Source organism: Lissotriton helveticus, chromosome 2_2 (assembly GCF_964261635.1).
Source record: "Lissotriton helveticus chromosome 2_2, aLisHel1.1, whole genome shotgun sequence".
Lineage (NCBI taxonomy): Eukaryota > Metazoa > Chordata > Amphibia > Caudata > Salamandridae > Lissotriton > Lissotriton helveticus.
In genome coordinates this window covers 279,177,782-279,201,643 of record NC_136060.1, presented here as the reverse complement: position 1 = coordinate 279,201,643, position 23,862 = coordinate 279,177,782, and the positions used below count along the sequence as shown (strand labels likewise).

The 23,862-nt window shown below is 41.9% G+C and overlaps 1 protein-coding gene across 4 annotated transcripts in view; it reads left to right on the top strand.

Moving 5' to 3' along the window:
* SLIT2 (slit guidance ligand 2) overlaps positions 1-23,862 on the top strand; it is a 739,121-nt gene that overhangs the window by 4,053 nt on the left and 711,206 nt on the right. For all 4 annotated transcript variants that reach the window (XM_078678412.1, XM_078678410.1, XM_078678411.1 and 1 more), the window contains exons 2-3: positions 2,025-2,096; positions 4,013-4,084. In XM_078678412.1, the coding sequence (XP_078534538.1) occupies positions 2,025-2,096; positions 4,013-4,084 (144 nt within the window). The remainder of the gene's footprint in view (positions 1-2,024; positions 2,097-4,012; positions 4,085-23,862) is intronic.

The window sequence follows — 23,862 nt, the reverse complement described above, 5'->3', positions numbered from 1 at the left end:
CGCGATCACTCGGGCCAGTTATAAAAAATAACACATTAATGAAAGAAACGATCTATGCAATACCGACAGTGCAGCAAGGTCTCCTGACTGTACCCTGAATGCAGCTGAAAGTTTACAGGCACCGCGGGGCAGCAGGGGTCTTTAACGAGGGTGCCGCTTTTCTCACCCCAAAGTAAAATTAATGTGCGCACGCACAGTCTTTCAGGGGCTGCCTGTCACTCGTGTTAACGAGCCCCTAAGTAGGTTTTGACACGGCTGCTAGCCCTCACCTTTTGAATATTCATGAAGATATTGAGAATGCGCTGTGGCACGAGGCTGTCTACGTTTTATATACAGCTCCCTTTGTGGGGACACTTAGCGAAGCTATTTCTGTGTGCGTGTGTCTGTGAAAGTATGGCATGCATATAGGCATTAAACAGTCTCTACCCGAAGCCAAAAACCATTATTTGAATCCACAAAAAAGTTGTTTGACATTCATAAAATAGTTTACTTATACAATTTCTTTTTGAGTAAATCTATTCAGAGGGCAGGGAGTGGGCGTCCCGTGCTCTGTGACTTAGTATACACCGACAAACGTATGTATCTGTAAGTATTTACAAACTCTTCCATGACCCATTGCCTCCTTGGAAATGTCAGAAATGTACACTTAAGAAGAGCTGGAATTGTTTATTTCTTAAATGAGGAAACTAACACACGCAATTTTAGTGAGGTTTCACCACAGGAAACATGTTTTCCCATGGTGGGAAAAATACAAACAAGCAACTATCCATGGGTATATTGCTAATCTGAAAATTGAAATCAGGAAAGTTTACAGAAGTATGGGTGGGAACATTCGTCTGTCACAGGTTTGCAGTCTCACTTCTCGAAACGTTTGTGAATTCCCAAAAGACGTAAATCTTCGCCCTTACGAGGTCATAAACCTGTACGTTTGAATGTTAAGGTCCCCTACACTGCCCATGAACGCGCCAGAGGGGCAGTTCAACATTTGACAGACACTTACGATTGCAGATTTTCTGTTCTTGAATTCACATTCTGTGCTCTCAACCTGCATACATATTTGGAGGAAATATTCGCCTCTCTGCTGTGACCCTCTTCAAATATCAATTCAGGCCAGTGCCCTGCAAATGGAAAATCAAAACTTGATTCACATTTAAAACACTAATTACCCTCAGCCCCAAAGAGCTTTGAAAATGGGTACTAATAGTATATTCAGATGTAGTATTTTGTGCCATAACATTTATCAGGTGTTTTTTTTTACTGTCTTCCTATTTAAAATGAGTCAATAACATTTTTCTTGTTACCAATTGGAACAATTCAGTCAAAGTCCTCGGCGCTCACTGTAGCTTCGAGAAGTGAACTTCATTCCTTTTCGGTTACATAGTTTAATGGGTTCGATGGCTTGTGGAAACACTGCTTCCTCCAACTCTTTTTTTACTTTATTTTTTAAGTTATTATGTATGCACAGGCATAATAAGGAACAGATGTTGAATATAATAATGTACCCCAATACTTTGAATGGGACCTATCATCCAACAGCTCGTTTTACACATTCCTTAATTTGCTTGTACGTCCTAATCAAGAACATCTGAATTACCGATTTAAAAAATAAAAATAAAGGAGGTGAACGTGGTAAAGAAGACAAGGATGCCGAGGGGTTGAGGCCGAAGGAGAAGTAGACATTGGACATGAAAACAGTTAAGGTTGATCCCATAAGTGAGGTCCATATACATATCTATAATTGTTTCACATTTAATCAAATAAAAGATAAAACATTATTTATCAACATTGTCTATGTAGCTAACTCAGAGTATGCACTTCAGGTTTGCACAAGGAGGCAATTGGAAGTAAAGTTTTGAGGATATGGTAATGTTACCGGTTTACATACCCCACCCTCTCAATCACAATTGCGTAATGAAATGCTTAAGCTTTGTCCAACTTTTAATCCCAGAAATATGAGCTTGAGCAAAACCGAAATGGATAGTATGAGTCATTTGAATGCAGATTCCTACTTTTTTTTCTCCTAGGGATCTCAATGGCAACAACATCACAAGAGTCACCAAGACAGACTTTGCTGGATTGAAACATCTGCGAGTGCTGTAAGTCAGCCATTTTGTTTTCCTGTATGTTGCACTTGTTGATTTGAAGTTTTATGTTTTACAACGAAAAGAACTGGACGTACATGCTGTGCGCATGACCTTTGCACTTTTGTCGTACACATTGTAGACCATAACTCTAAAATATTAACCCACTTTCTGTTTATAGTATCTCTGAGTTCCAAATGATGGTTGCCTCTTAAAGATGTAATGTAACAGTGTTAGCAGTTACTATGATTTAATGATACTCTATGGCACAGATACAGTATATCACTTGATTTTCTCCCTTGTCTGGGCGAAATAGTTTACTCTTATAAACGCACATACAACTTATGTTTTAACTTTTATGGAGCGCTTAGCAGCATATTTGTGGCAACAAAGTGAATTTTCAATTTGGGGATTCTTTCGTACAGACCTGGGAATACAATCAGACAGTTAGTTGTCTGTTATTTGTTTCTTTCTTGGTTCTGTAAGGATTGTGGAAAATGTATTTAATGATCAGGTTAAAAGTGGTTTGTGTAGGCCATTGTGAAGGGAAAGTAATTTTTTTCTACAAAGCTCATTGTAGTTCCTTATATGCATTAATTTATATAATTGCAAAACAAAGTTTAGTGAGAACGCTTATAGCCAGAAACATTTGAGTCTGATTTTCAATTTGGAAGACAGATTGCTCTGTCACAAATGTGACGTCTATCCCGTCCGCCTTGTTACAAGTGCATCATATACCGTGGCACCTGTAAAAAAGTGAACAGAATATCTGTCACATTTGTGATGGCGTATCTGCCTGCCAAGCTCCAAATCGGGCCCTTTATTACTTTCAGCCATAATGTTCTGCATTGAAAAACATTCCTTAGTAACTACAGCAATATGGCTGTTTATTAAAAAGTGTCTACACTACTGTTGTGTAAGGTTAAGTGTTGAGTTGGTTTGTTGACTAAGTGTCATAGCTAACATTTCTGTCCAAAGTTGTTTCAAAGTTGTTTTTTCTTTTGAGTTCTGCTACGCTGTAGACAGCCATAGTTGTGTGAGAAAGGGCCAAAGAAGAGCATAGCTTTCTCTGGGACTGCAAAAATGAAATTAACGTTTTTGAAAAATTAGCTTCTCCCTTCAATCTGTCTAGGTTTAGTTATGAAAGAGTCTCTGCTTTGTTTTGGCTCGTTTTGAATAATTTCTTAGTTCAAATAAAACAATGCTATATCAGAGCTTGGTATGAATTTAGTACACTTATTTCCAGTTTTAGAGAACACATCTTTCTGAGTTATTCGCATTACGTTTCCTACTTCTAAAAGTGTGCTTTTTCAATGATACGTATACATTTATCATGCACTTTACTCACTTGGACGGTGTTTAAAATTCTCAATTTCTACCATGAAATTTCCCTGTGTGCTCCACTGCACCATGCACAAAATTGTCTGGAAATCTTTTATTTAACAAAATTACTTAGCCAAACGTGTGATCGCAAAACCATCCATTACATTTAGACTTTGAACAAAAAAAAGTTAGCTCACTAGCTGTCAAGTAATAACAATTGTTCATGGTCAATTATGTCAAACGTGATCAAATCATTGCCTGGCAGTGTCCCACATCAAGGGACCTCAGCCTTATTTTCAAAACAGTCGCCAGTGACCCAGAAACAAGTTCCTGAGCAGATTTGGAAGATTTGCTTCTTTGATTTTTCATGGTGCGGTGACTGGCTTTTTTGTTTTCGCTTCAGCACACGGACCCCAGAGGGGTGTCAGGTGACACGGGCACCAAATGCATTAAATTGGATGTGAAATGTCAGACCGGTGTTCAAATTTACTGAAGAATAGGTGAGGTGGTTGCGAGAGATCAGTTCTTTGTGTTGAGCGTTGACAGGTGTTGAGGGCAGCCTTATTGTTGCTCACATTAAAATGCGTCCTGTATGCTCTTTGTTTCAGTCAACTTATGGAAAACAAGATTACTACTATCGAAAGGGGTGCATTCCAGGACCTGAAGGAGCTGGAAAGACTGTAAGTACATTTCATTCCAAAAATATGGGAACACTGAGTTGTATATGAATTTTGCTCTATTTTATGCTATTATTTTATTTTATTTTGGAAAAATTGGCTATTTGCATTACACATTGAACTTTTGTTGTGACTGAGAGATTGTCATAACAACAAGTTATTTGATGAATTGTAATGAGCTGAGCCAATCGTAGAAAGGGAGCAAAAATTGTAGATTTCGTGCAAAGCATCCTCTTAATTATATTGTGCCACTCAAATTGATTTAATCTACCTTCCCCTTTCTCTTTTCTCACTCGACTGAGATGCCAGTTAGAAATTAAGGCCTAGTCTTATCTTGATTCCCCATCTTTGCTTTGCAAAGCAAAACCACATCCTATGTGTGGACTTAAACGATGAAAAAAAGATACCTTTGTTTCTATTGTTACAAGGGGCACGATCATGCACACAACTAGGCACTTCTATGTTTCTTTATCTCTAGTTGCGGTTGACCATATATTTTACATCACAGCCCTATTTGTTGCTTTTAGAGTCTGTCTTATTTTGCTTTGTTTTTAGGACTCTCCAGTTGAACTAAAGAGTTTGGGGGGTGTCCATTAACATCAACCCCTCAGATCTTGGGTTCATACACCTCAAACTATTGATTTTTTCGAAAAAAAGTTTAGGCATTTTGCAGAAATTTAGGACACCGTGCTCTGTATAGGAGATTTCAGCAGATTTGGGGGTCTACGTTGTGCACTATAACACATGTTCTACTTTGTGGTGTTTGTTTTTATTTGGGCTTAAGCATCTTGCTCTTTTTAATTTAAACATTTAAGAAGTATAAGTTGTGGTGTCATAAAAAGGAATAGCTGTACTTGTGCAGAATCGAATATTGAGGAATACGAGAAAATCTCTTTCAAAGTCAAAATGTACAAAAAGGAAGTCTGTTGTAGTGTTTCTTGCACTTCGAGATGTTTTACAGAACATACTTTCCAAAAATTACCTTTCCACTGGCAAGGGTTGCTGGTGAAAAGGCAATTTTGGAAAGTTTTTTTGTGTCCAATAAGATGATAAAAATAGCCTTGCCACATGATGTTCCTCAAGAAACACGGTGTTTGATGATGTCATACCATCACTGTTGAAATAATGAGATGGGTGTGTGGGAATGCTGCCTGCTTTTAAGTCTCTCTGTTGGGAGCGAAAGTATTCTGCCTCCTGCAAAGAATCTCTGTTTTTGTGTAGAATGCTCATGGAAGACATACAAATGTATGTGACATGTGGAGGCACAACTGCTGTGATATCATGTGTGGTTGCATGAGTTTTTGTTTCGGATGCACTATGAGAGAAGCTACAAGTAAGGGAGGAGGTGTACTTGCACCATTCATGTTTCTTGCAATATTTTCATAATGTGATTTATTTGTTACATCCTCGCCCTGTCTCTGAGATGATGTGTTTAAGCTGTTATCATCTTGGTTTTATTTTCCATTTTTAAGGCATTAGTAATAATTGATTCACATGGTATTGTTTAAAACGTTTGTCTTGAAATATTTAATGCTGGCATATTGATAATAGTTAAATAATTTCTATTCATAAGAAACGCACCCTGCAACAAAAAATCAGGTGCATCTTCCACAAAGTGCTTCCTCCAAAATTATAGCACTGACTGGATCCACAGAGACAGATCAGGTCATGTTCTCACAGCTGGTGGATTCTGAGGATCCTTTCTGTCAAAAAGCCTAACAAAAGTAACATCTATCAAAGAAACAAACTTAGCCCAACCCATAAATATACTTTGATTAGTACCTAAGGCATTAGGGTTAACAACCTCTGTCGTCACCAGGTGGAGAAGCCCAAAACTGGTGTTGACCCTCCCAACTGCTTCCCGGGCCCTACTCCTCATTGCATCGCAATCTCGGTCTCAACAATCCATTCTCCTGACTTAGAAGCACACTAGCATACCCAGAGCATTCCTTTTCATGTGTGGAGGGCCTCCGCACAGTGCTCCAACGCTCAGTAGCCCATGATCCCTAGCATTGCTTGCTGTGGTTGGATTCATGTGGCACTATGGTCTACACTTGCTTTAGCATGAGATTCAGCAGCCAATTCAAATGAAATTCTATAAAGCCCTCAGCATCTTACTAGAAAACATTCACCTCTCTAGTGTCAGTCTCCAGTAGCTTCCATCCGACGCATTAGTCTCAGTAAACCCATGAACAGTTTACTTCAAATGATAGTAAACTACTAAGAGACATAAACATGTGGGCATTTTTATATGATAATACATTTATTTTTGTTCTTCAAAAGTAATTGGACATACAGGGCTGCCTAACTATACTGTATGAAATAAGCGTGTATTGATTTTATATTCTCTGGGTCCTATTTTATTTTGTTCTGGCAGGACTGCTACAGAGGAACTGCTGATGTTACTGGGCATAGCCAGGCCTTCCTTATGTTTAAATTACTCGTATTTCACCTTTGTGCATTCAGACTCCTTGTCAATGAATAGCAGAGGACCAGAGACTTGCAACTGACCATGTGAATAAGGGGCTGGCGGAATGTGTTTAAGTGTCAGGACTGGAAAAGGTGCAGTGCTACATTTGATCTCCATAGTTATAGCAACGCCAGTTTGCCATTGTTGTTACTATTGCCCTGCAGAGGTAATTGAACTATATTCCACGAGGGGGTTACCACATGGAAAATCCTTTGCATGAAGAGAAATGACTTTTTATGATCACAACATATTTCAGTTCCAGGTGTTCATCTCACTCACTGAATCATAAACATGTGCAGTCCTGTGGCAGTGGGGTTTAGCTGATTATAATCCGGTCAGTGGACCATGTCAGGTCTCTAGCGGTATTTTTTTCAGGATGCACAGAACCTCATCCTCCAAGTGGCATTCTTCATCATCGACTCATGCTCGTCGCTTTGTGGGTGGTGCAATACTCTTGAAGGGCTATTTTGCTGGAGATTATTCTCTTAGTGTCTTGTGCCAGTCAGGCCGCCAACATTTGCCATTATCTTTGAGAGCAAATAAATGAATGGTGGATTGGGATAATTAAAATGAACTATGGCTAACCAAAGAATTTTTATTCCTGATGGTTATCCAGGTTAAGATTAAAAACAGCAAAGATACTCATGAGATATTGTCTCACTTAGCATTCTGCACGATGTGGGATAAATACATTCTCTAATACAGTAGCAAATGTTAAATATCATGGGCATATAAGTTGGTAAACCTATAATTCTGAAGTTACGACAGAGGATTCAAATATTTCCTATGCCTAATATCATAGTAGCTATAGTGTTTTGCTCGGAATGCCTGTTTTATCATGCAGTCATATAAATCCATGTTAAAAAATAATTGTAATTAGGAACGAAACAAAATTCAGGATTTCCCTCTTGCAGAAATGAATATGAATGTGTGAAGGAAACTGAGAGAAGCCATCTCAAGCAGGTGGTCCACCTAGGCACTAGGCATGCACACACGTTCTATCTCAGATCAACCTTCACCTGAAGAAATCTAAAAATACCACATATTCCTAAATGAAAGATACCCTGTGAAATCTAGGAACACATGACAGTTATGTTCACAAAAGCTCAGTTCTCCCAAATGGTTTTTAAAGTCTACCAAATATCAAACTAAATTGGTTGGGAAACCAGCAAATGATTTCCTAACCAATGGCCACGTAAGTCACCAGATTTGAGAAGGCCACGTTTCCAGATGTGTCACTTTGTTTTGGTAAAATAATGTGATCTTCGTTCAAGCAGTGGATTGGTCACAGATACCAAACCATAGAACGCTGCAAACCAGAAACACATAGAAACACCACAGATGCATGAAAAGATTTAATCCTGGTAACATTGATTAAAGAGTGACTCAGCAAACATTATCTTAACCAAATTAACTTGTAAAGGGACGGGTATATGCAACCTGAAAGTTTACACTGAAATAAAGTAAGAAAGCATCCTAAACTAACTGTCAGAAATAATAGTGACTGACTACATTCCATGCAGTTTATCTGTAGAAATTGTGATTGGGGTGCAAACATTTCCTTGATTTACTGAATTGGAACACAAATGAAAAAGGAGTGGTTACTAGGTTTTGAGGAGATAAATGGCACCTACAAAAAATCAGCATCTCTCCTTTATACTGGGATGCTAATCATTTGTTTATTTATTTATTTAGAGAGTTTTATACAGCGCGAACAAGATCTTTGCAGATATCAGAGCGCTTTACAAGTAAAAAATACAAAGTAAAATATACAAAGTAAAAATACAAAGTAAAGAAGCGAATATACAAAGTAATATATGAGGTAGTTAGGTACAAGGTGCTAGTTACATAGGTATGTCAAAGGACATGAGGTAGGTAACAGGTGTGGTAGTGTAGGTACACTGAGTATAGACAAACAATTGTGTCAATAGCATAAAGTGCAATAGCAAGGAGCATATACTTGCTTAAGCGTGTTTAGAGTATTTAGAGTTTAAAGGTGGGCCTAGTTGAGGTGGGTGTGTGCAGGATGTATCGTCGCACAGGTGCGACAGTAGAAGGGAAGTAAGGATCGTTGAGGTGGAGAGGGTAAAGTGTGCAAAGTCAACCAGGTGCGTCAACAATATAACAATATACATAATCAACCAGGTGCATCAAACATTATAACAAAATACAAAGAGTGAGCGTATACAATTACGTAATTCGATAATACAGGGTACAATAGGCCATGGACGGGCAGGACTTACAGCGCAGATTCATGAGTGATACGTAGAAATAGGTCATGTGTATTTTGCCATGAGGATCGCTTTAACTTCATTCTTAAAGATAGTGTTGGAGGAGATGAGCCTTGTTTCAGGGGGGAGTGAGTTCCAGATCCTGGGTGCCATTCCTGAAAAGGAGCGTTTATACGTTTTTTCCTTCCGAAATCTTCGGGGTTTCAGCAAAAGATTGCTTGTGCTCCTAGTAGTTCGGGAGCCACCCGAAATTGTCAACTTTTGAGTGAGGTAGGCGGGTGAATTCAGATGCACAGCCTTGTGTGTCATGCATGCGATTTTCAGCTGGATTCTGGCTTCAAAAGGTAGCCAGTTCAGTGATTTAAAGTCCGGGGAGATATGCGAGTGTTTTTTTGAGCCTGTGACGAGTCTCGCTGCGGCGTTAAGGGACGCTCTTAGGGGTGCCGTAGTAGTTAGGGGGAGCCCGCAGAGGGCGGTGCTACCGTATTCTATGTGCGGGATGACTATAGATTGTACTGCAGTTTGGAAGTCTTTGGCAGGAAGGAAGGGTTTAAGTTTTCTCAGGGTATTGATTTGGAAGTTCGCTCCTTTGGTTGCCTTGCTGAGGTGCTGCTGCATGTTGAGATTGGTGTCAAGTGTTATGCCTAAAGATTTTGCTGAGTCTACTACGATGGGCTGTACATTTAGAGCCGTTAATTGCTTAAGCCATGTTTGAGCCGTGGATATTTTAGAGGGAGGTGAGATCAGGAGGAACTCGGTCTTCAGAGCATTGAGTTTGAGGTGATTCTCTGCAAGCCAGGATTGGGTGTTACTGATCGTGGTGTTCAGCAGCATGATGTCCTTGGGAGATTGTATTTTGAGATAAAGTTGGGTGTCGTCGGCGTACATGTGAAAGTGCACATTAGAAGCCTGTAGCAACGTGGTGAGAGGTTCCATAACTAGGTTGAACAGTGTTGGGGAGAGGGAGGATCCTTGAGGGACGCCTAGCGATACCGGTACCGGAGAGGACAGCAGGTTGTTGCTTTTGATTCTTTGTGTCCGGTTGTGTAGAAATGAGGTGAACCACTTTAGCACAGTCCCAGATATGCCCATTCTTGTGTTTAACAGTTCGAGTAAGTTCTCATGTTTAACTGTATCGAATGCTGAGGAGAGATCCAGAAGGATGAGGAGACAGGTATCGTTTTGGTCTAGGATTTGGAGGGCATCGTCCACTATGTGAGTCATGGCAGTTTCGGTGCTGTGCCCTGCTCGGAAGCCTGACTGATGAGCGTTTAGGAGATCAAACTTATCTATGTGTCAGTTGTAGTTGAACGCATTTTTCCAACAGTAATAGGGCGGTAATTGTTTAGATCAGTGGGGTCTGCTGTTGGTTTTTTAGTAGCGGTGTGACTTGGCCTACTTTGAGGGCGTTGGGGATGGATCCTTGTTGAAGAGAGCTATTGATAATCTTAGACCAGAGTGGGAGAAGCCAAGGGGAAAAGTCTTTTACAGCGTTAGCAGGAAGGGGGTCCGAGAGGTGATTGGAAGGTTTCAAGGCGCTGAGCAGTCTGCCAATTTCTTCTACGGAGTAAGTGTCAAAGGATGACCAAGTAGCATTGTTCTTTGGTTGAGGTATTGCTGAGTGTCGGGGGTTGGAGTACAGGATAGCGTCATTGAGGAGATCGCTTCTTATTCTCTCAGTTTTTTGGATAAAGAAGGCAGAGAAGTCTTCGCAGGAAGGAGTAACGTCCATGGAGCTGATTGTCTGGGGATGCTCTTTGGATTGTGTTCTGACTAACTCAAACAGTTTTCTTGGACGATTTTTAGCTTGGGCGAGCTGGAGGCTGAAGAAGTCTCTTTTTGAGCGTTTTATTTTCCTGAAGTAGGCGTTTCTCTGTTTCTTTAGACTTTTTAGGTGCACTGCAGAAGGGGCTGACCTCCAGGTGCGCTCTGCCATTCGCATCGCCCGTCTATCCTCATTGAGGCTTCCGTCATACCATGGGTTGGAAGTCTTCTTGGACGAGACTCTTTTCAGTTGCATGGGCGCCACCTCATCGATTATTGTGGACATAGTATTGAGATAGTAGTCAGTCAGAAGTTGAACGTCTGTATCGCCGGGAGGGGGAAGTAGCCGATTGCAGCTGTTAGGTGGTAGGGAGTTTGGGTTGAGTTTCTTCAAGTCTCTTTTCCACACTTTGTGCTTAGGGGGTTGAACTGAATTAAGTCTGGTTTTTTTCCTTGATGATGAAGGAGACAATATGGTGATCTGACCAGTCACAAGGTTGGATTGACTCCAGTTGAATAGCGCCCTCTTTGGAGATGATAAGGTCAAGGGTAGAACCTCTCTTATGGGTCGGGCTGTTGCATATTTGGTTGAGATCAAGTGCGTTGAGAAAGCTTTTGAGGCTGTTTACCACTGTGTCACTGTTGTCATTCCAGTGGAGATTGAAGTCGCCAAGGAAAATTTGGGTGTGCTGTCGTCCTGAGTTGGCTGTAATTGTGTCCATGAGTTGTTGGACGAAGGAGAGATTGTCCCCAGGAGGGTGGTATATAATGTGTAGTGAACATACCGGTTTGCTTTCGCTGATGATATCAAGGCAGAGGTATTCACAGGAAGTAAGAGAGGAGACGGTCACTTTGGAGACTGAGAGGTTGCTTCTGTAGATGCAGGCAATTCCACCGCCTATCTTTTTGTCCCTGTCAAGTCTAATGATACAGTAATTGGGGGGGACTAGGATATCCAGTATAGGTGTGGAGGAGTCAGACAGCCATGTTTCAGTCAGAATGGCTAGGTCCAGTTCCAGGGACATGATGAGTTCGGCGACCTCCGTGGAATGTCTTTGGGCCGATCTGCAGTTGAGAAGTATGCATTTAAGGCTAGGGGTGCAAAGGGTGGAGGATGATTCCAAAACGAGGGGTACATTAGTGAGGTTGTTGGGGACAGCGCCTCTGTTGTTATCCTTTTGGTGCCTGAGGTGGTTAGATATAATCGTTGGGATGGACATGTTGTTGGTAGCTAGTGGCTTTTGGGGAGCCGGGTCGTAAGAGTGGAGAAGGGTGTGTACGTCAAGGTCAGAGATCGTGTTGGTGGTGTGTCTGGGGCGATTGGTGGTATTGCAAGAAGGGGTAGAAGTCCAATGTGGGGAAAGATGTGTGATGAGGCGAGAAGGAGGTGTGGAGGAAGTGTTGTTAGGTGTAGAGGAAGGAGGAATATTGCGCTTGGTAGTAATGAGATTGCAATTGTTATTGCGATTGTTGGTGTTGCGAGGGGGGATAGAAGTCCGGTGTGTGGAGAGTTGTGTGGTAGGGCGAGTAGGCGGTGAGGGGGACGTGGTGTTAGGTGTGGTAAGGGTGGTGATGGGGGGGGTGTCTGATGGGGTGTGTGATGAGCAACTCTTTAATGGAGTGAAACTCTTCTTTCAGTTGGAGGAGGGTGGACATAATAATGTCCAAGGTGATGATGGGCGCGGTGTTGGGGGGAGGGTACTGGCGCTGAACCGGCGAATACGTTGACGGGGGCAGTCCGGGTGGAGAGGCGGAGCTGATGTGGGTGTTGGGGGCGTTAGCGAGAGGATAGGTGTTATTGGGAAGCGCATCCGTGCTAGGGGGGGAAGGGAATAAGGGGGCGATGTGAAGGCTGGCTGTTGTGGGGGAGGAGGTGGAATATTGAGGAGTGAGCGAGGGGGGTGGGAGGTTGAGGGAGGGATACAGGCTAGGCGTGGCGGGAGTGCTAAGTGTGGGGGGGGCGGAAGTCGGAGAGAGAGTCATGATGTGTGGGGTGCCATTGGGGGAGGAGGGGTGCTCTGATAAAAAATGTGCGGGGGAAGGTACGGGAGTGCAGAGTGTGGGGGGGGAGACAGGAGGATGAGCGGAGGTAGGGAGGTTAGTAGGGGGGCTGGGAAAGCGAGTGGTGTGTGGAGGGACCAGGTCTATGTCTGTGTATGAGGGGCGGGGAGGGGTAGCTGAGACGGGCAGGTGATTGATTGTGGAGCAGGGTGTGAGGGTGAGGTGCGTGTCTTCTTGCTGCTGAACTGGGTTAGGAGAGTTAAGGGTGGGAGCTGTGACGTTAGGAGAGGTAGGACAGGGGGTGATATGCGTGTAAGTCCGAGGATTGGAAAGGTGCTCTTTGAGAGAGGGGAACATGTTGTCAAGTAGTTCCAGGTTCCTGTCTGTCGCTTGAATTAAGACAATCCCGTTGTTGTATATAGTGACGGTGTTTCTGCCTGGGAGGAGTTGGGACGATGTGATGGAGAGTGTTACGCCATGTGCGTATTTCCGGGAGGTGGAGACGGTGAATAGGGTGAGGAACACTTTTTTCCATTGCGCTCTGCGTGTGGTGTGGAAAATGATGTCGGTGTTCAAGGGTCCATTGACCGATGAGAAGTAGGTGTCGGCAAAGGGCGTTTCTGGGTGAGACCTAAGGAAGTCGTGTTTAAAGCGTTTAGTAGCTTTTTTGGTGAGCACGGGAGGGTAGTTTATTTTATATGTGTGTTTGCCGCTGAGCTCCATGTTGGTATGGTGGCAGTGTAGCGCAGGGGTTGGTGAGCCCTAGTGATATGCCGGAGCAAGATGCACATGCAAACACCGCCGGTTATCAGGATCAGGGATGGCACGGCACTAGCGGGCAGAAGATACACTAGTGAGACGACAGGCATATGTGCAGTCGATGCATTACATGAAGGATAGGTAAAGTGAATACAGGTGAGTACAGGTAATGCAGTGCGGTTGCAGAGTTGTGTAAAGTGGTAGTGCAGAGTACAATTGGAGGAATAGTTCCGGGACACTATAGACCACCAATGGGTGCAGGTTGCAGCATTGTGTAAAGTAGAGCAGGGTATACTTGGAGAAGTAGTTTTGATAAAAATATAAACCTACACTATATGAGGTAGCAGTAGTGTAGAGTAGTGCAGAGTACAATTGGAGGAATAGTTCTGATAAAATACAAATCTATAGATAAAATATACAAATATAAAAATAAACAGCAGAATACACATGCAGCCAGTCGGTTACAAGACACAGATAGGTGTGCGTCAGAGTAAAGTAGTTGGGCTTAGTCTGAAGTGGTAAGTTCTTAGTGTCAGTTTATAAAGTGAAGTGAATCAGTTAATAGCCCAGCGATACTGACTAGTCCAAGATGGCGGACCGAGAGGAAGAGATTCGTCAAAATGGCCGCCACATAGAGGGGGGAAGAAACCTTAGTCCTCTGTTTATTGTGGTTACTTTGTGAGCCGGGAGGGCAGTTTCACTTTCCTGCTCGAGGGAGCCTTATCTTGAGGAGCCTCGTGTCCACAGGCGGTGATTTATTGCCTTAGCTTCTTGAAACTTGGACCCCCGCCATTTTAAACAATGGGTTTTTTAATAGGACTGTCGGCATAAGCACATAAACAAAGTACCTTTTCTCTACTCCTCGTCCAGGCGGTGCTTAGCTCACTCAGGTCCGCTGCAAGAAACTGTGTCACCCCTGAGTGGCGGGTGGGGCGTCCACAGCCTCCCGTGACCTCCGCTAGGTCCGTAGGGCTCCAGGTGCATCAACCCGCGGCCCCTCTCAGCCCTCCACACCGCCAGGACTCCTCTGCTGCAGGGCGGGCGGGAGGGAGGGAGGGAGGGAGGGAAAACGCTCTCCCTGCAGAAGAAAACTCCGGGCATAGAGTGACAAACCTCAGGCTTGGGGAGGGAGGGCTGGCCAGAGCTGATCTCCGCTAGTGCCCCGATCTGCAGAACAGCAAAAGAGACGATGAAGTGCAGGGTCGATTCCACCCGTCACCAGCACTGTCCGCCTCCTCCGGCGTCGCTGTGAGGCGCAGGGCTCAGCTCACAGTGAGCAGTCAGGCGTAGAGCCCAGTGGGTGGGGACGCTCGAACTCGACTAGTCCGCCATGCCTCTCCCCTCCTCTGTCTCCACTCCCGCTGGGCGCCTGCACGGACCGTTCCACAGTGGGGTCTCCGTTGTGCTTAAGACGCCTGCAGCGAGAGTATGACGATGTCCAGATCTCAGCTGGCGGGGCGAGGTGCACAGCTCCCAGTAAGAGCGGGACACCGGGGGTCTTGCAGTGGGGGTCGCCGTTATGCTTCAGGCGCCTGCAGCGATCCTGATCCTGGTCCGCTCCCGCGATGTCCAGCCGGCAAAACACTGACACTGCTCGAACCACCAGACATCCACAGCGGGCTCTAGCTAGCAGGCATCCTTATCATGTTCCGCAAGCTGGTCAGCGGGGAGCCCCTGGTCCAAAGAGGAGGCGGGAACGGCTCTGTCCTCTCCTGTCGGTCTCAGCCTCCAAGCAGGTCGGTAGTCTTCCGCAGTCTTCGATCCTTCAGGTACAAAAATCCAGTTACTCGTTCCAGTTACTTTTGTGTGGCTTTGCGGGGTGCAGCTCGGCGCTAACGGGGATAAAAGCCAAATAATGGGATCCCCAGCACCGGAGCTCTTACCGAGAGCTCCTACCCGCGGCCATCTTGGGTGTTGGGAGTTGGGTGTTGTTAAAAGTATACCTTCGATGTTCTTAATATGGTGTCACTTTATAAATGGTTACTTACCCAAGCTCAATGTGTAGCATATGTTGAGCAACATAATGGCTTTTTAGTCCCTCCAAGGTCCAATAAGTGTATCATGTACATGTCCAGAGTCAGGATCATCAAAGGTGTGCTCAACTGTTCTTCTAGTTGCTTATTAGTAAAACATACCAAAGGTAACTTCAATTCAGCGATTTCAAATAATAATCAGTTGTAATTTATAGAAAGAGTTTGATTACATAATCTAGTTCAAAGAGAATTTCTGCCTACAAAACATGGTTACAAATTTGGAGCAGGAGAAGGCAATGGATGACTTGCTAAACTGGTAATATTTGGCTGATTTGACAGACTTAATGAGGTTTAACATTGTTTACTACTAGAGTATATGTAAATAATACTCGGTATTACAGTATTCCCAGTTTGCAATGAACTAGTTTTCTGACATTTTGAAGTACACTCTAAGAACATAATTATCCATACATTTTGGGACGGGAAGACAGTAAAAAGACGGGTATCTTAGCATCCATTCATAAAGTTCAAGTCACAATATGTGGAGCTCATTAGACTTTAATAATCCATATTTTCACGAGACTGCTTATAACTATAAGAGCAAATATTTCATGGTTCTGGTTGGAAATGTTCTTTTTCTGTACCCTCCCATTTTACTTTAAATGGGCTACATAGGAGATTCCCCATTGCAATTTTAGCTGCCTTCTCACATTTCTCATGTTGATGCCACCGTGAAACAGTGCAAAGGATAATTCCCCCTGTTTGACAAGTGTCTCTTAGAGTGTCATATTGACCATCCATGAGAATATATATTAATGTTCTCTGTTGCACCTTCAGGGATATATGCACTGGTTGCAGAAACATGTGATAGATCCCCTGTTTTAGAATACCAAGTGGATTTCTCTGTTCTAAGAAGCAGAGCAATAGCAGCTTTATGGCACCAAAGGATTCCTGGGAAGGTCAATGTTGAAAAGGAGTGTGGTGGTACCTTTCTGCCAAGCCATATGTTTAATTTTCATTCGAGAATAACATTTTATGGGAGAGAAGAGATAAGAAGCCAGAAATTATATGGGGCAGTACTCTCTACTAACAAAAGCTGTACTAACTTCTTGTCCATGTTTATATAGTAGGACATACTGAAACTGAGGTGCTGTGTTATCTGTTTTTTTAAAGAGCAACTCTGTTGAATTGGTGCATTCGTTCACTAACTTTGATCCCTCTATTATGCTGCGTATGGGGTGAACTTTAATTACTGGAAAATAAGTTGTTTGGATCTGATTCCTAGAATCTGGCTGTACACTACATTTCCAGTGCTTGATTGAATGCACAATGTCTGGGAGCAACAATCACAACTGTTTGTATCTCAGTTAATGTGTCACCCAGTGAATACTGAAGGAGGATGGTTTATAACTGCATTTGGTATGTCAAAGTTTTGGATTCACCTCTGTGTAAAGAATAATGTGAAGAGTAATGTGGTAGCAGGGATGGCCTGACATGCCCATCCAGAGACCATACATTTTCTTCCTTAATTAACACTACTGGCCATACAGTTTGGTTGGTACATTTGTTTCTGCCTACTTTATACGATCACTCTGTTAATGAAAGATTATTTCCAGAACATGTACGTTTTATTTTTTAATTATTTAGCATTGAAACTTTGCATCATCTAATGTTTTTCCAATGTAGATACAATGTAGAACATGTAATTCAGGTTCCAAATGCTAGAAGTGCTTTACAGCGGTCTATATTTTTCCTTAAGGAAAGCCCATGCTTTTAATTTAGTAGCTGATATTTACACATTGACTATATATGATCATATGGATGGTACTGTCCCTTAGTAAGCATGCAGCCCTATGTACTCTCCTGTGCTTTTTTCCAGCTTATTAATTTTCTGTTGTGTTTGTACCTTTCTTAATATGAGACCATCCCAAGATATGTCTCAGACCCTTGTGCCCACACACTTCTGTTTATATTGCTCACTCGTTGTCTATACCTCAGTGTTAAAATGCATTTTTTGAATTTTTTTACAAATCTATTTATTGGCAATACAGAAACATACTAAAACACAACTGGGCACTGTAAAATCCTGCGACTTAATTAACAATGGTATTACAGACCACACCACCTCCCACCACACCTCACCCCTCAACACCACCCGTAGCATGGTACAGTGAAAATGTCTTTGATCAAAGAGGCCCTTGGGTGTTGAGGATCGGGCCATCACATATGGTAGCGTTAAAATTCTTGGGTGTTATGTGGTTCATATGCCTCAGTATTTTGCTTTTGGGATGCATCTAATTTGAATGTAGCTTTTTGAGGATGCTTCCTCCAGATTTGCTATAGGTAGTTAGGGAACTTAGTGTATTTTAGACTTCATCTGGGACCACACCCCAAATCCCTGTAAAGATGTTATTTACATATACTTTCACTTCTGTTATGTACGTTGAAAACACTCCTTTCACGTTTTTTATGCATTGCTTGTCTGCATGAACAGTAAGTTATGGAAGCAGGGGACTTCCTGAGTCATTTCGCACAACAAAGAACAGTGAGCCTGTACAGCATTTAAATACCAGGATATTGGTGTTCTGTTCACACCTGGACTAGTTCATTAATTACTGCGATTTCTAGACATTATTGTCATTGCTATGTTTCTCCTTAAAGATTCTGTCTCCATACCAGGAATCTTTTTCCGAAACTTGTGTTATTTCTGGTAAACGCCTATTGATCACTCTTTGACTCGACATGTAGTTATCAATAATTAAACAAAGCCACATCTCAACAGTGCCCTTTATTGAACATCTGTATAGAAAGCTAACATGTACTCCAGCCATTGCCGTTTAATCAATCATCCAGTAATTACCTTTAACAGAATGTGTTTTCTTTCCTTTTGAAATGACCTAAATCAAGTTCTCATTACATTATGATCTTAACCTGTAAGCCATGGTTAAACCTCTAGGTATTGGCTGAGTTCATCTGAGCACATAACATGGTAAATTAATGTATTGATTATTATCAACAGGACTATTGTTGTGTTTTTCATATTAATAATAACTAAATAACTGTCCAAATATAAACTAGCAATCTCTCATTTCCATTACAAATGTATTGCTGCAATAAATTAGCTGATGTCTTTGTAGCCTGCAATAACAATACAGTTACATCTAAGATAAAACATATGTTGAGGTGTCAGAACTGTGAATGTGGATAGTAATAAAAAAATATGAATAGTCAGTTTTTCTCTATATGAATCCTGTTGCATTAATTTAATTTCAAATGGTGTGGGGTGGTGGGTTGTTGCTTTATCTAAAGGCAGGAATTGAGGGTTAGCATTGATCAATTTGCAAATAAGATCGCTGCCATTGAGGAGACCACCTGTTTGTCTCATAAATAGCCTGGCCTCCTTTCCTACACAGGTGTAGTATTGTAGAGTCTTGTGGAGTTGGCATTGTGAACACCCATGCTTATGGTCAGGATATGAGGATTGCCCTATAGAGCAAGTGTTTACTGGTATATTTTGGAAACACTTTAAATTGTGGTTGATGCTCATTGTATTGCAACTCCTAATTCAGCTGGTAATGGAAACCATTATAGCTTTGTGGCTCGTCTCATTATAGCTTAATCAGTGATGTTTGAGGCGGGGCTAAGGGAGAGATGTTCCCCCACATGTGAGTAGGGGGTAGAGAAGATGGAATAGACTCCTCCCTACCTGTGGGAGCAGAGAGCCTTGCTTGTGAGGAGCTGGCCACATGTAGGCTGATCTATTGGAGTAGAGTGGGTACAATGCAAGCTGTCTGTTGTGATTTCATTGTTTCAGGAATTCTGTTGAGTAGGGTCTATGTGGTAGTGCGTAGCATATCTGTGAATCCTGAAGAGCAGGCTAGCAGCGTTAGAAAGAGGACTAGCTAGCGGGCCATCAAGATAGAATGGACTAAAATAGCATTTAATGCCCAGTCTTACACAAATCTTTTAATTGAACTATGGTACATTTATGTATGTGATTCTAATTCACATGTACTTTTGCCTTCAAGTCGAGAATTATGGGTAAGTTACAGGATTGATAAGAACAATAGTCCATTAATCACCCTACTTGCTAAATTATTCAAAGGAATGGCATTGCGGGTAGAGCTAGATTTGAGAATCCAAATACAAAACGTTGGATAGGGGCCTTCAGAGAGAGTAGAGATTGAAAAGCGAGAACACAGTGGGTAGCAGAAACACCACAAGTCAGACTCAAGACGTAAAAGAGCAGAAAACTGAATGAGGGTTGCTAATCTCAATCTGTTTGATGGTCCCAAAGGTGCTGATGTAGCAAATCATACATTTTTTCCACTTCAGATGATCTATTTTGTTAATAAAATACATGTGGACTGTGTAGTTGTGCACTATGAGCTTCTCAACTTACCGACAAGACCCTTTAAAAACTAGACAAGATATTTACTAAAAGTTGGTCAGGATACCGTTGATTGAAAAGTCCTGTAAAATAGTATAATCGCACATGATAGGACAAGGATTAATTAGGCTGTGTATGCTATGCGAGCCATACAAATTTTCATGTACTGATACATACATAAGTAATCCATAACTCGCTCTCATAAGAAGTAACTCGCTCTCATAAAAAGTAACTACATATAACCTGTTGTGTATGGTGAGACGGTCTTCTTGAAACTCAAATGGCTGTTCCTGTGGCAGTTTGCTGTAAGGGATAATTTGCGGAGTGGTTTCGTTGTTGGTGGATTTTGAAGGACTTGAGCTGCCAGTTGATGGTGGTATTTTTGTATCTGGTCCAGAGGCAGACATTCGACAGCCTAAAAGCCAAGCAGGGGAATGCCTTCTTTCTCCTCTTTGCCTTTCTTTACCTGCAAGGGTTCTAGAATGAGTCAAAGGTATAGTGATTACTGACCAAAAGGCATTCTCAGCATACCCTTAACATATATACACAGGTCGAGTTTCCATTTCTGTTGGTAAATGCCCATGGGCTAGATCCTCTAATGTTGCCATTTTTGCGTGCGCCTGAACTTTTAGCCCAAAACCCATTATTAAAATAAAGACATATATCTATGAAAAACTCTGACATCATCACAGTCGCCACTGTAATGTAGCTGTTAGTGGGTTGTTTGTGTCTACGTCATACAGAAACACACTAAGTGCTAAGAAAGTAGAAGAGATGAATAAAGTGGACAAAAGAAGAAGGCAGTGTGAAGAGGAGGTGTTACTTTTAAATTAAATCCTAGACACATATGGAGATTGCCAGTCAGTTTGCTAAGAGCAAATATCCATATTTGTGAGGAAAGCTTAGAAGTGTCTTTCTGTTCACAACTGCCAGGTCCATCTGGAGAGGCACTTTGTCATACGTCATCCTACAAATCTCCTTTCACTTCGGGATTCAGAGCCATGTCTTTAGAACTGGTAAATTTGTTTTTCCCATGTCTCATTTTTTCCATTTTTAAATAGGGTTTGCCAATTACGTGAATAACCGGCAGCTGCTAGAAGCCCCTTTAGAACAGCGGAAGCGCTATTTTATTGGAGTCATACTTGAAGAGTACATTCCTATCCTGATCTATGCCTTGCTATGCAGGTGCTGCTGGCCTGGTGCTACAGCCTGCATTGTTACTGTTTTCGAGCACTATGCTTCCATCTTGTGCTCATCGGTTCTATTCCCTATAGAATCTTAAGACATGCAAATCTCACTGTCCTGTGTCAGAATCATGGTGCCTGGCTGTTGATTTGCAGTTAGATGCCTACGTGGAAGCTCTCATTAAAGCCTTCTACTCAGGTCTGGTGTTTGGTGCATAATACATTTGGTGACCATAAACGACCGAAGGCTGAGTTCATGAGCAAAGGCATAGATGCCACGCCATCTCCCATGATTAAATGGGGTGCAGGTGCATTTGTATAAGGAGGAATATCTTACAGGAGCACAACATTTCTGGAAGATTGCTTTACTATATTGTGAGGGGAAGGTGCAAGGATTGGTGGAATGAGGTGTTTAAAGTTTAGGGAGATGAAGTAAATAAGGATGAATAAGGATCATAAACAGGCCATCAGGCGTTTGTGGAAGGGCTGGCTATAAAAAATAACTCTGTGAATAGAATCTCAATTCTGAGTTGCGGAGGACGAGTTGGAGAAGGTTGATGTCTTACTGTGTAGGAGAGGGCGTTCTGCCACAGTTTAAAGTCTTTAATGTGTCATATTAGCTCAGTGTCCTCAGAAGTGCCCACTAAACTATCCTGAGGAGTCATTGTTTGCATTGTGTTTAACATCAGTCTTAGAATACAGTGATGTGCTTCATACACTTAGAGCTCTACAGATCCCCAGCTGATGGGCTGCAATAAAATTCAGTATTGAAGTGAGAAGTGGTTGAAGCTTCTCAAAAAACCCTCCCTCGGTGGTTACGCAGGACTTCATTTGGGGCCAGATGTATCAAGATACACTTTTGCGATTCTCAAATAGCGATTTTTAAGGAATCGGTATTTGAGAATTGCAAAATGGTATGTATGTAGAAATTCGCTATTTTTTAGCGATTTCTTAAAATTCCTTAATTGCGATTAGCAAATTGCTAATTGCAATTAAGGAATAATTTCCCATTCATTTCTATGGGCCAGGAGGCCCATAGGAATGAATGTGAAATTATTCTCAATTTGCAATTCGCAATTTGCGAATCGCAAATTGAGAATAATTTCAAGGGTGCAGGGGTGTCCAAAGCACACCCTGTTGCACCCCTGAAATAAGCATGGGTGCACATGTGGTGCACATACATGCCCTAAGGGCATGTATGTGCATCACATGGCACTTTGAAAAATGCAAAAATGGGCATTTTTCAAGAAATTCGCAAATTACCACCAACTTGAAATTGGTGGTAATTTGCGATTCCTTAGGGACAATTAGCACATTTTTTTTGTTTCATACATAGCATTTTAGGAATCCCAAATTTTGCGATTCCTTAAATGCAATCGCAAAATAAGGAATCGCAAATTTGCGATTCCTTATTTTGCACTGAAATTTGCTACATACATACCATTTTGCTCAAATGAGTTCGCAAACAAAGTGAATTTCGGCATTTGCGAACCCATTTGAGCTTCATACATCTGGCCCCAGATTTTTTAAATTAAACAGGTTCTGGTAGTTGGCTGAACAGAAGGGAAATAAAGCTTTTTGCCTGCTTCCTAGTTGCAAACAATTTGAAAATTCTAAAGGCTAATAGAACTAAACAAACTTGTAATTTCTGTTTTAAAATAAGCTTAAACAACGCACGTGCTACCGAGTCTAAGCTATTTGCTCTTGAAATGTATTGCCTAGATACATTCATTTTTTTCCAGATATTGATACAAACCTCAACGAAAATTACTATACCATTCTGCGTCTATTTTACCCATTATATTTTAAGTTTACTGTAGTTACCAGGGTCAGCTCTATGTTAAAAGGGCCCATTTGAGCTGGTGGTGTATGAATTTGATCCAAATTAAAGCATGGAAACTGTTTTTATGACTTTATTAAATACGTCTAAAGCGAACAGGCAGCCACATCAAGGTAAAATCAGCAACTACAGAATGACTCTTACAAGAAAAAAAAGACTTAAACAAAAAAAAATCATCTAGAAGCCCTTGGAACACTTCACTTTTGTGCCGAGCATACCCTAAAGGCTTTCTGAACCCGAAAGCAACTTTCAGCCTTGTACTTTCTTTATCAATAGGACGGGCTTCTTGTGGGGTTCTTTATGTGTCTCTTGGAGGAAAACCGTGTGTTTGCTCTTCAGCCTTTTTTACTGAGTCCACCGAGGAAGGCTGTTTATTTTTCCCACATCTGTTTTTGCGCACTCTTTGTGGCAAATGTTTGCTGCTGGATGCTATTCTCCCAAACGAGTAGTTTCGTTTGCACTGTTTCAAAGTGTTAAAGAAATCATCTAGGCTTGTACAAAAGGAACAGAAAATGATTGCTCTTCATTTTATTTACATTGCAAATATGTTGCAGCCACTGTCTGCTTCAACAGGAAAACCCAGCTTCTTTTTCATTCCTTTGAATGTGAAAGAGTGTAGAATTCTTGTCGGTCTTTTGCACTTTTGAAATTGATTTTCCTTTCCGGAAAGAGGCGGAAATTACATTGTTGTAAGCTGAAGTTCTCTGTTGAAGTTTTGGAGGCCATGTTTGAACATTTCTACTTTGGATCTGCATCCCACTGAACTCAAAGAGGACAAGGTTCCACATCCTTCCATTGTAGTAATCAGAATAAAGGCTTCTAGTAGCACCAGAGAGTGCCCTGCAACAGTATCAGTTTGGTTTGACTTCAGGTGCAAGTGAAACACCTTAGCAGTTCCGTATGGAAGCCTTGTAGAGTCCGAATTGTTTGTGCACAGGTTTAGGAAAGTAGAGAATATTTATCTGAGTAAATCAAGACCAAAACGACAAAAATCCAATCAGCAAAAGTCAAGGTATTAATTTTCAAAGAACAAATGATAAAACAGTGCTTAGAGGTCAATAGCGCTAAAAGGATACTTGAGATGGCGAGGAACCGGGGTAAATCCAAAGTTCAGGCTGACTGCGATGGATGGTAGGCCAGCTACAAGACTTACGAAGGTCCCGCTGAAA